This window comes from Bos javanicus, chromosome 5 (genome assembly GCF_032452875.1).
Source record: "Bos javanicus breed banteng chromosome 5, ARS-OSU_banteng_1.0, whole genome shotgun sequence".
Taxonomy (NCBI): Eukaryota; Metazoa; Chordata; class Mammalia; order Artiodactyla; family Bovidae; genus Bos; species Bos javanicus.
In genome coordinates, this window is record NC_083872.1 from 68135327 (window position 1) to 68148395 (window position 13069).

At 42.5% G+C, this 13069-nt stretch overlaps 1 protein-coding gene across 7 annotated transcripts; it reads right to left on the reverse strand.

The window, feature by feature from the left end:
- Positions 1–334: 334 nt before the first annotated feature.
- On the reverse strand, positions 335–12971 carry LOC133247824 (ubiquinol-cytochrome-c reductase complex assembly factor 6). 7 transcript variants are annotated; one of them, XM_061417125.1, is made up of 4 exons: positions 12895–12971; positions 7434–7530; positions 6605–6722; positions 335–732 (listed from the first exon to the last, which is right to left on the reverse strand). In XM_061417125.1, exons 2-4 carry the CDS (start codon positions 7523–7525, stop codon positions 625–627), a joined length of 318 nt encoding a protein of 105 aa, XP_061273109.1. In that variant the 5' UTR covers positions 7526–7530; positions 12895–12971; the 3' UTR covers positions 335–624. The 7 variants fall into 7 exon arrangements, with proteins under 7 accessions (XP_061273109.1, XP_061273108.1, XP_061273107.1 ...); XM_061417124.1 differs by having other exon boundaries at positions 12891–12965; XM_061417123.1 differs by lacking the exon at positions 12895–12971 and adding an exon at positions 7941–9052.
- Between the last annotated feature and the right edge of the window lie 98 nt (positions 12972–13069).

The following is a 13069-nucleotide window of genomic DNA, read 5'->3' on the forward strand; positions in this document are numbered from 1 at the left end:
CATGTGAAGGAGGGCACTTCACCTCTGGTGGTATTCAAAAACTCAGCCTAACCTAGAATATGTGAACAAAACCAAGGAAAGAAGCCTCATAGGAGGAGACTAAGGAGACATGGCAACTAAATGTCATAGTAGCCTGGATAGATGAAAGCTGGGGAAATCCAGAATCAGACCTAGTTCTGGCATGTGTGATCTGTACCACGGTCATGTTACATGAGGGCATTCATGGAAATGCAGAGGGATTTGGGAACTGTGCTGTCTTGGCAGTTTTCCTGTAAATCTAAACTTACTCCAAAAGAATCCAAACCCTAGAAATACTAACCTCTCACTAAGCACATATGGTCAATGTCACTTTTATTATAGTTAATTTACAATCCACATTTGCCATTACAGTCAAGCTTATTCAGAGAAATAAGCCAAAATTATAAGAGCAAGAGACTGTAACTACACTCTGGGTATCTATCAAACTACAGAAGCTGATGATATAAACTGGCAGTTTTCAAGATTACCTGGTCAAGCCATAACTAAATCAGTTAAATCTACTGAGCACTTCCTCTTGCAGTTTGTAATAGGTGCTTAAACACAATTTCATTCATTAAATTCTAAAAATACATATTTAATTCTCATTCACAGAGTTCTTGGCACAGTTGAATTTTGATGTTCCTGTTGTCTTTCTTTCACTCCCAAAAGCTCTGTTTTAAGTTCTCCAGGTTTGGGTGGAATTTCAGGTATTCTCTATAAAATACAAAAACAAAATATACAGATAACCGTGCTTTTTTACACTGTGAATGTGACCTGAAAAACATCAAAGTAAAAAGTAAAAAAGAACAAAAGCCCCCTGCCACTCAATGATAAATATTATGAGGACCTGCTGTTGATCTAAGTTACTTTCTAGCCCTCTGTTTACAGCTATCAGCATGGCTACAGCTTAAGTACTCAAGGACTCACAGAAAGTTTGCATCAATATTAATTGACAGGCCACAAATTTGAACAAGGTTTCCCACACTGGGAAATTCTTTCCTGCACTATTTACTGACCTCTCTAACACGCCTAGCCAGAAAACAGGTATCAGGAATCAATTCCTTTGTTAAGAAACAGTGCCTACTATGTGCAAAGCATAAAGCAGTAGGCAAAAAAAATTACAACACTGCCTTCAAGAAAAGTGACTTCTCAAATTGGTAACAGCTTTAGTAAGACAATTCACAAACCATGGTATAGTTTAAATATTGGTATTGTATCGTTAAGTGAAAGTGAAGTTGCTCAGTTGTGTCCAACTCTTTGCGACCCCGTGGACTGTAGCCCACCGGGCTCCTCCATCCATGGGATTCTCCAGGCAAGAATACTGGAGTGGGTTGCCATTTCCTTCTCCAGGGGATCTTCCCGACCCAGGGATCGAACTTAGGTCTCCTGCATTGCAGGCAGAGGCTTTAACCTCTGAGCCACCAGGGAAGCCCATAGTATCGTTTAAATACCACCTATTTAAATATTCAATACCTTTGGTATAGCCACAAAGTTGCACATCCACCACTATAATAAATTTAGAGAACATTTCATCACCCCAAAAAGAAACCCCAAACCCATTAGCAGCTGTCCGCATTTCCACACAACCCTCGCACCACCACCACCATCATCAAGCCACTGCCCTGTCTATAGGCACGCCTCTTCTGAACATTTCATATAAATGTATCACACAACATGCGGTCTTTCATGACTAGTTTTTTTCACTTAGCATGTTTCCAAGATTCATCCATATTGTCACCTATATCAATACTTCCTTTTAGGACCAAAAAATAACTCCATTGTATTTATTTATTTATCCACTCACCATGTATCCATTTATTTACATGGATACAAATAAATGTATCCATTTATTTATCCACGCACCAATTAATGGTTATTTATTTGGATTGTTTCCACTGTTTGGCTAAAGTGACAATTCAACTTTGATTAAAATAAAGCACTTATTTACATAGAAATACATAACCAATTTTAATATGATTTTGGCATCAAAAGTTAGGAATGTTGGCACAGGTCCTAAATAGCAGTCTTTGTATATATGGCTATTTCTGGAGACAGCCAAAAATAAATGCTTTAACAAGGAACTCTGCTCAATAGTATATGGCAGCCCGGACGGGAGAGGGGTTTGGGGGAGAATGGATACATGTAGATGTATGGCTGAGTCCCTCTGCTGTCCACCTGAAACTATCACATTGTTAACTGGCTACACTCCAAAACAAAATTAATTAAGATGTCAAAAAAAGAAAATATCATAGTAAGTGGTGTAGAGAAAGGCTTTCAATATTTTAATTCAGAAATGTAAAATTCAAAATGTCTAAAGTGCACTTTACTTAAAATGACTCAGGATGAAAAAAAATTATGATCAACAACAAAAAAAAACAGTGCTTTAAAATGAGTCCAGAGACTGTCTTTTGACCTACTATGCCTCCAATAGTAAACAGATGACAAGTTAAGAAAAACAGAACAAGTAAAGTAATGCCGGGGAGAAGGAAATGCAAAAGGGAAGCCTGAGGAGAAAACACTCAATTCCAGGACAGAACACTGCCTTGAGTCTTTGAATCTGCTCCTGGACTGGATGATTAGGAAAAGGTCCCCTTAAAGCAGCAGTCCCAAACCTTTCTGGCACCAGGGACTGATTATGTAGAAGACAATTTTTCCACAGCTCAGGGGTGGGGGGTGGGGGAGATGATTTCGGGATGATTTCAGCACATTATATTTATTGTGCACTTAATTTCTTAATCGAATGCTGCTGCTGATCTGACAGGAGGTACCGGTCCAAAGCCTGGAGCTCAGGGACAACTGCCTTAGAGCTTCTGCCCTAAGACAGCACTGAGCACAAGCCCCAGGCAGCCCTCCTGGTCTCCTCTGCTCTGAAATGCACCCCGAATTCTAGCTGTATAGGCTGAAAGCCTACTGCAAAGGCTGGTGATAGTTACAACAGTGACAATAACTGCTGGAACAATGCCAACAGACACAGATAAAAGAACATAAATCCCTTAAGTGTCAGCAAAGCCAACAGCCTCCTATACACAGCCTGCCAGCCCTGGCCATCAAGTCCCTACAGAGGTCCCCCACTGCCGATGTCACCACCCAGTCAGGATGAGGTGGCCTGGGACATGTCAATATGCCCCTTCTAGAGATTTCTGTCCCATGCCACCTCCTCCCAAGGTCCAGGCAGCTGCTGGTAACAACCCTTGAACGTTCTCGCTGACAAGATGGGAGAATGAGGGGTTAATTCCCAGGCATTCCTCTCTTTGTGAAACCTGTTTGATGTCTATTCCTGCACAAGCTAAAGATCAAACAAACTGCATTTCTGTGGAAGGTTCTTACCCCTTTACTAACTATCCTTGATGATTCCCTAAAATTCAAGAGAAGCCGTCTAAAGTGGTAAGAAAGAGCTACTGCCGCATTGTTTGCACAAAACCTAGATACCAACTAAATGTCCACAGAGAATTGAGTAAATAATATATGGAATATCTGTATTATGAAATACTATTCAATGACCAGAAAGAAAAAAAGCTATCAATATAAACAAATCTATCCATACAGTCGTTAACCAAAACAAGGAATCCACAGAGAAACATGTATATGAGTTTATCTTTATATGAGGAAAAAGCACCCCACAAACTCTGTGTGTGTGTGTAAATCTGGAAGAATATGCCAACCAACAAATGGCAGTTAACTGGGGAGTAGACTGGAGACAGGGAGTCGTCAGTGGGGGAGGTTTTCCCTTTTAGTCTGTGTGCTATACTAAGTTGCTTTCAGTCGTGTCCAACTCTTTGCAACCTTATGGACTGTAACCCACCAGGCTCCTTGGTCCATGGAACTCTCCAGGTAAGAATACTGGAGTAGGTTGCCATGCCCTCCTCTAGGGAATCCTCCCAACCCAGGTCTCCTGTGTCTCCTGCATGGCAGGTGGATTCTTTACCACTGAGCCACCAGGGAAGCCCATTCACATCCATAGCATAAAACACCAAGCACATTCCTGTAGTTATTTGCACTGTACTTCCTTGCCTCCATCTGCCCAGGACCGTAACTCCTCAGAAGTATCTCTAGTTGTCAGTTCTAATCCAAAGAATGCTTATTAAATTCCTCCCTCCTTTGAAGGCCTACATTCATTCCTTCACTCAACAAATATTCACTGGGCATCTACTACACTCTAAGATCTTTTCTAGATGATTGAGACAGGAGAGCAAACCAGACAGGCACAGTCTCCCCGCCCTGGAAATTATACTCTAGTGGAAGAAACAAAGAACAAGTAAAGAGACAAATGAATAAGATTACTGCAAATTGTGACAAGTGCTCTATCCGAAACGAAGGACTAAGATGGAATTCTTTGGGGAATTCTTTGGGGGCCATACAAAGAACACTCATTGCTGGAGGAGATCAGATCTGAGCAGAGACTTTAAAGTTCTGAAGAAGTAAACCAAAACAAAATCTGGAAAAAAAAAAAAAAAGGCATTCCAAGAAGAAAAAAAGCAGGACCCTGAGGTGAGGACAGGCTTGATGAATTGGAGAAACAGCAAGGAAGTGTGTGTGGCTGCAACAGAGGGAACAAAGAAAGAGGAGAAGATAAGGTCAGTGGCAGGCAAGTGACAGACCCAGTAAAACCTCAAAACTGCGTAGACTGTTTTAAGAGCAGGCCGTGTATTGCTCTAATGGCCACGAGATGCCACTGTAAGGTTTTAGGCCCCAGGCAGATGCAATCCTAATTTCAACATCACTTTTGCAGAGTTCCAAAGAATAGCAAGGAGAGATAAGAAAGCCTTCCTAAGTGATCAACACAAAAAAAGAGAGGAAAACAATAGAATGGGAAAGACTACAGATCTCTTCAAGAAAATTAAGAGCTACCAAGGGAACATTTCATGCAAAGATGGGCTCAATAAAGGACAGAAATGGTACGGACCTAACAGAAGCAGAAGATATTAAGAAGAGGTGGCAAGAATACACAAAAGAACTATACAAAAAATATCTTAATGACTCAGATAACCACAGTGGTGTGATCACTCACCTAGAGCCACACATCCTGGAGTCCGAAGTCAAGTGGGCCTTAGGAAACATCACTACGAACAAAGCTAGTGGAGGTGATGGAATTCCAGCTGAGCTATTTCAAATCCTAAAAGATGACGCTGTGAAAGTGCTGCACTCAATATGTCAGCAAATTTGGAAAACTTAGCAGGGGCCACAGGATTGGAAAAGGTCAGTTTTCATTCCAATCCCAAAGAAAGGCAATGCCAAAGAGTGTTTAAACTACCGCACAATTGCACTCATCTCACATGCTAGAAAATTAATGCTCAAAATTCTCCAAGCCAGGCTTCAACAGTACATGAACCGAGAACTTCCAGATATTCAAGCTGGATTTAGAAAAGGCAGAGGAACCAGACATCAAATTGCCAACATCCATTGGATCATAGAAAAAGCAAATGAGTTCCAGAAAAACATTGACTTCTGCTTTATTGACTATGCCAAAACCTTTGACTGTGTGGATCACAACAAACTGTGGAAAATTCTTCAAGAGATGGGAATACCAGACCACCTGACCTGCCTCCTAAGAAATCTGTATGCAGGTCAAGAAGCAACAGTTAGAACCAGGCATGGAACAATGGACTGGTTCCAAATTGGGAAAGGAATATGTCAAGGCTGGATATTGTCACCCCGCTTATTTAACTCATACGCAGAGTACAACATGTGAAATGCAGGGCTGAAGCACAAACTGGAATCAAGACTGCCGGGAGAAACATCAATAACCTCAGATACGCAGAGGACACCACCCTTACAGCAGAAAGCAAAGAGGAGAGCGAAAGTGAGGAGAGATGAAAGTGAAAGAGGAGAGCGAAAAAGTTGGCTTAAAGCTCAACATTCAAACAACTCAGATTATGGTATCCAGTCCCATTACTTCATGGCAAACAGATGGGGAAACAATGGAAACAGTGACAGACTTTATTTTCTTGGGCTCCAAAATCACTGCAGATAGTGACTGCAGCCATGAAATTAAGACACTTGCTCCTTGGAAGAAAAGCTATGACCAACCTAGCCAGCATATTAAAAAGCAGAGACATAACTTTGCTGACAAAGGTCTGTCTGGTCAAAGCTATGGTTTTTCCAATAGTCATGTATGGATGTGAGAGTTGGACTATAAAGAAAGCTGAGCACCAAAGAATTGATGCTTTCGAACTGTGGTGCTGGAGAAGACTCTTGAGAGTCCCTTGGACTGCAAGGAGATCAGTCAATCCTAAAGGAAATCAGTCCTGAATATTTATTAGGAAGGACTGATGCTGAAGCTGAAACTCCGATACACTGGCCACCTGATGCAAAGAACTCACTCACTGGAAAAGACCCTAATGCTGGGAAAGATTGAAGGTAGGAGGAGAAGGGGATGACAGAGGATGAGATGGTTGGATGGCATCACCAGTTGATGGACATGAGTTTGAGCAAGCTCCTGGAGTTAGTGATGGGCATTCGGGAAGACTGAATGCAGCAGTCCATGGGGTCGCAAAGAGTTGGACATGACTGAGCCACTGAACTGAACTTTGCCGCTGTGAAAATGAAGTGGTCCAGGAGCGAGGCGCAAGGACTCTCCGGCACTCACCAGGTCTGGTCGGTAGTACCTATGCACCACCTCGGCGCCGGCGCACATGGCCAGGAGGCTGGCAGCGAACATTTTCAGGTAAGACGACCAAGACACACCCGCGGGCATCTTCGGAGAGCTGGACGGGGAGGGAAAGCAGCCGGTGTTAGAAGGTCCTGAATAAGCCGTGAGAGGAAACGAGCCCGACTGCAGCGCAGCTGCGGAGTCAAAACACCTGGGACTTCAATTACGAAGAGGGCGCTGGGCGCACGAACGCCCCCTAGAGGCGGAAGACCAGCCCTCCACAGGTTCGGAGTGTGGGGACCCGTCCTTCGGTGTTCAAAGGTGGCCCTAGCCGAGCGAGCGGAAGGCCGCAGGGGGTGGTTCCGCACCAGATGGTTTGCCGCGCCCCTGGAACTCCAGGGAGGAGAGGGACTACAGACCGCACTGCCCAGCCTACACGTGTGCCCCAGGGGAGACTATACCGCCTGCTGCACGGGCGCTCGGCAGCGGGTCAGAGGACGGCGGAAGGGCGCTGGGGAGCCGGACGGGTGGCCGCGGGCCGGACCGAAAGTGCGGGGGATAAGAGCTGCGCCGGACCGGAAAGCGGTGTCACTGCCGGCGCGGGAACGTAACCCGGACGGAAGTGGGGCTTTCGGCCTGAGCATGCGCCTTCTCTCCCCACCCCGCCCCCTCCCCCACCCCCCGGGACCCCAGGATCTGGGCGCTCTCATCATGTTCTTTACAAATGAATTTTCCTTGCAGATGTCGAGTCTTGAGCTGAGCTCTGGCTGGATTGTTGCATCGTGTGTGCTTTCCCACGCACAAAGGAGGTTGCTCCCGTTTCTACCTTTCACCAGCGGGTGGAGAATCGCATACTGAGCCATGCGTGCTTAGGTGAGGCCACTCTGGAGCAAATGAAGTTAAAAAGCATTCTCTCATGTTCCCTGTGAAGGAAAGTTACACGCTCAAAATAGCCTGGAGTTAAAACTCCCCTCTGGGTCCTCCCCACCATTCTATGCAAAACAGAACTCTCTCACCGGAAGGGAAAAAAATGGACATTAAGGTTGATTACACCCAGCTCCCAGCCGGTCCCAGTCTCTGGCTGATCTCCAGAATTCCTTGCCCCAGCCGGTTAAGAGATAACTAGCCCGAACAACCTTGGAGAAGAACAGGCCCCCTTAAGACAGTAAATGTCCACATATATGCCTATGTATACTTACTCATTTCTTGGGTTAGTGCAGCAGCTCACTAATCTCACCTCATTAAAGGTGATCTGTTCTTGTACAGTGCCCCTCTCGTTCTTTTTCCGAACCTTACCTCCTCTAACTCCCTTACCCTGCACATCATTTGTTACCTGAAACAGAGCCACACCCAGACAGCTATGACATTGTGCTGTGCTGCCACTGGAAAAATGGAAGAATGAAATCAACATTTAGCCTATGTGTTTTTAAGATTGTGTTTTGCAGACAAAGTAAACAAACTTATGGTTACCAAAAGAGGAAAGGGGTGGGAAGGACGGATAAATTGGGAGTTTGGGATTAACAGACACTACTATACATAAAATAGATAAACAGCAGGGACCTACTGTCCTACTGTATACCCCAGGGAACTATATTCAATATCTTGTAATAACCTATAATGGGAAAGATTCTGAAAAAGAATATATATTCTATATATTTGAGTTTATCTGAATCAGTTTGCTGTACACCTGAAACTAACACAACACTATAAATCAAGTAAATTTCAAGTAAAACAAAAGATTGTGTTTTGTTTCATTAAGCAAAAGGTTAATGAAAGACAATCCAAACAACCTTCTATGTATAATATATATCATGATACAGTCACATTTTTAAAAACAAGTTTATGGTGGTATATTTGACATTCCATAAACTGCACGTATTTAAAGTATACAATTTCAATGAGATCTGACATACTTGTACACCTGTGAAACCATTACGAGGATCAAGATTATGAACACATCCGCCACCTTTAAAAGTTTCTTTGCACTTCTAATTCTGCCCACACAGCCTCATTTCTTAGGAAACAGTTGATCTTATTTTCTGTCACTACAGACTTGTTTGCACTTTCCAGAATGTTAAAGAAATGGAGTCATACAGAATGTACTATTTTTGGCCTGGCTTATTTCATGCAGCACAATTATTTTGAGATTCATCCACACTGTTGCATGTATCAGTTGACTCTTTTGTATTGCTGAGCATGTTTATACGACGATTGGCTTATCCATTCACCTTTGGTGGGCATGTGGGTTGTTTCCAGTTTGGGGCTAAAATGAATAAAAACTGCTCTGAACAGTGAAGAGTGCCAGAAAAACGTGTACAGATCTATGAATATATGTTTCCACTTTTTGCATACATTCCTAGGTGTAGAATGGCTGCAGCCAAGGTGGGTATGTTGTTGTTGTTGCTAAGTCACTTCAGTCGTGTCCGACTCTGTGCGACCCCGTAGACGGCAGCCCACCAGGCTCCCCGTCCCTGGGATTCTCCAGGCAAGAACACTGGAGTGGGTTGCCATTTCCTTCTCCAATGCAGGAAAGTGAAAAGTGAAAGTGAAGTCTCACAGTCGTGTCTGACCCTCAGCGACCCCATGGACTGCAGCCTTCTTGGCTCCTCCATCCATGGGATTTTCCAGGCAAGAGTACTGGAGTGGGATGCCATTGCCTTCTCCTGGGTATGTAGCTTAACTTTTTAAGAAATTGCCAAACTGTTTTCCAAAGTAGTTATATGATTGTACATTCCCATCAACAGTGTATGAGAGTTCTAGTTTCTCCACATACTCTTCAATACAGTGTAGCACTCTTTTCAAATTTTAGATATTCTAATAGGTGGGTAATGGTATCTCATGAATAATCAAATCATGCTGAGAACCATTTGGGGAAGTGTAAGTTCAAGTCTTTTGCACATTTTAAAATTGGGTTTTTTAAATTATGAGTTTTGAATCTTCTTTATACATTATGGATCACTTCACTTCAGTTGCTCAGTCCTGTCCGACTCTGCAACCCCATGGTCTGCAGCACGCCAGGCTTCCCTGTCCAACACCAACTCCCGGAGCTTGCTCAAACTCATGTGCATCAAGTCAGTGATGCCATCCAACCATCTTATTCTCGGTCGTCCCGTTCTCCTCCTGCCTTCAATCTTTCCCAACATCAGGTCTTTTCCATTGAGTCAGTTCTTTGCATCAAGTGGCCAAAATATTGTAATATTATAAACTAATAGTGTACTTATAGTATTGGAGCTATAAGATGGATCTGATCTACAAATACTTTTTCCCAGTCTATACTTTGACTTTTCTTAATAACCTTTTGAAAAGCAGAAGTTTTAAATTTTAATGAAGTCCCATTTCTATTTTTCTCTTTAATGGGTCATGCTTTGCTGTTATATCTAAGAAATTCAACCCAAGGTCATAGATTTTCTCTTGTATTTTCTCCTAGAAGTTTTATAGATTTAGGATTTACAGTAGGTCTATGATCCATTTTGAGCAAAACATTTTGTATGGTGCGAGGTGTGGGCCCAAGTTTTGTTCTGTTTGCATGTGTGTGCTTAGTCACTCCAGTCCTGTCCAACTCTTTGCGACCCCATGGACTGTAGCCCACCAGGCTCCTCTGTCTGTGAGATTTTCTAGGCAAGAATACTGGAGTGGGTGGCAGTGCCCTCCTCCAGGGGATCTTCCCGACCCAGGGTTCAAACCAGAGTCTTTTGCACTGCAGGCAGATTACCACTGAGCCACCTGGGAAGCCTGTATGCATATGGCTATCCAATTGTTCTAGCACCATTTGTTGAAAAGATGCTAATGCTTTCTCCACGGAATTGCCTTTGTACCTTTGTGGAAAATCTGATTAATTCTCTATGTATGTGTCTTTCTGGACTCTATCTTTTTCCATTGTGATACCACACTATCTTGATTACTGTTGCCTTATAATAAAAACCAGGTAGTGTAGTCCTCCAGTTTTTTCTTTTTGCTATATTCACTATTTTGTTCTATTTTTTTAGATTACACGTGTAAGTGATATTATACAGTTCTTTCTTTATAAAGAATGTTTTGGTTATTCTAGATCTTTGAGTTTCTGTATGACTTAGAATCATCTCAATTTCTACAATAAAGGCTGTAATGATTTTGATTGTCATAATATTGAATCTGTAATCATCTTGACAATATTGTCTTCTGATCTATGAATACAACGTATCTCTCCACTTATTTAGGTCTTACTTAATTTATCTCAGCAATATTTTTTTAATTTTGGGGAAATGTTTTTTACCAGATTTATCCCTGAGTATTTCATATTTTTGGTATTATTGTGAATGGTGTTTTTCTGATGATTTGTTGGTAGTATATGGAGTACAACTGATTGTCCTATATTGATCTTTTATCCTACAACTTTAACAAAGCAGATTTCTTTCCATAATGTGAGTGGGCCTTATTCAATCAGTTGATGGCTTGAACAGAACAAGAAGGAATTCTCAAGAAGATGGCCTTCAGATTTGAACTGGAGCCTTGGCTCTTCCTGTTCTTCAGCCTGATAGCCTTCAAATTTGACCTGTGACATCTGTTCAAGAGTTTCCTCCTGAGAATTTTAAGGATTAATACACAGAAAGCACTTAAAGCAGTGCACAGTACAGTCAGTAAACGTATGCTGCTGTAAGTTCTACCATCATCATTACCACTGTTATCAATATAACTGCTGTCTTTAGTACCCATTCACCCTGCAAGACCCCCCCTATTCCACAGCGACACTGCACATTTAATCTTCCTCTTTAACACCTGTCAACAGGGTCAAGTAATAATTTGTAAACCTCAGTTCAAAGTAAAAATGCAGGCCCCTGTTAAATGAATAATTTCAAGATGTCAGTAGCAGAACAGTTAAGTCAATTATGGGGCCCTATTCAACTATTCGGGCCTCCCTAGTGGCTCAGTGGTAAAGAATCCACCTGCTAATGCTAATGGGTTCAATCCCTGGCTCAGGAAGATCTCCTGAAGAAGGAAATGGCAACCCACTCTAGTGTTCTTGCCTGGAAAATCTCGTGGATAGAGGAGCCTGGCCGGCTACAGTCCATGGGGTCATAAAAGAGCTGGTCACAACTTAGCAGCTAGACAGCAATAAATTCAACCACACAGATCACACACCCATAAAGCTAGCCCTGCCTGCCAGCATCAGAGATGATTCCTATCCAAGATGATAGCTTCCGACTTCTTGAGCTTCCCATTAAAAACCTGCACTTCTACTTAATTTCCACAATATTCTCACCTAATTCAGGCATTTAAAAATATATTCAGGATGGGAAACTTCCTGGTGGTTTACAAGTTAGGACTCGCATTCCCACTGCAGGGGGTATAGGTTCCATCCCCATGGGGAAGATAAGATTCCCACATGCTGTGGCAGTCAAAAAAAAAAAAAATACAAGAATACCTTAAGAGATGTTGCTTTAAACCTTCTCCAGAACAGTTAGCAAACCCAGAGAGAAAAAGACGATGGGCTGTTGCTGTTTTAGTCACTCAACAGATAGTCACTGAATACCGCCCATAACTCAGATTCTGAGTGATTATCTACCAATAAGCAGAATATTCATGTAAGTTCTGAAGAGTTTAAAAATGTTCGAAGTTTCACTTAAGCAATTCATAATACAAATCAAAATTTCTGTATTTACTCATGAAAGCCCTTTTCTGAACCCTAGAATGAAGAAGACAGAAACAGCAGAGCTTCCACCATTTCCCAGCTCGTATATTAATCAATGAGTGACAAAAACCCTGCTGTAAACCACTGAGATTTTGGACTCATCTAGTACGACAGCATAACCTATGGAAAGCTAATACAGCAGCCAAGTCTCCCATCATGCAAACTAGAGAAACAGCAAAGCCTATTTTCATGCAGAGTTAATGAAGTCCTTATACAAAAACCAGTGATAACTTGAGAACTAATGAAACAAACACGAGGGGCAAAGTCATCAAGAAATGAAGGGTTAGCCCAGAAGGTTGAAAGGAGGAAGTCATACTTGAATGCCATCTACTCTCATAGACTTCGAACTTTTATATTTCTATACAATGGAAGTAAAGCAGAGAACAGCTCAGGTGAAGTTTCATTTTACAAAACCCTTTTACAATCACCGTCATTTCACATATTGAGACCCAATATGGTACAGTGCCCAGGAGTCCCAAGTTTTCTGACTTTAAAGTCTCTTCTTTTTCTTACATCACAGTAATTACTTGGTAATTAATGCAAAGCACTTTTTTAATCATAATAAAATGATGGATGGAAAAGCCCGGATAGTTCTAACAAGCATAAAATCCGCACCTACACAGCGCCGAGGACTTCAACTCGCAAGCACCCCCCTACCCGGGCATCACCGAACAGTCAGGCAGGACAAAAGCTTACGTCAGCAGAGTGCTTCCCCTCCCAGACTTTTTATCCTCCACCCTTCCCGAAAGGCCAACTGGCAACCAGAAGAACCAACGAGAGGAGCGCGAACGTAA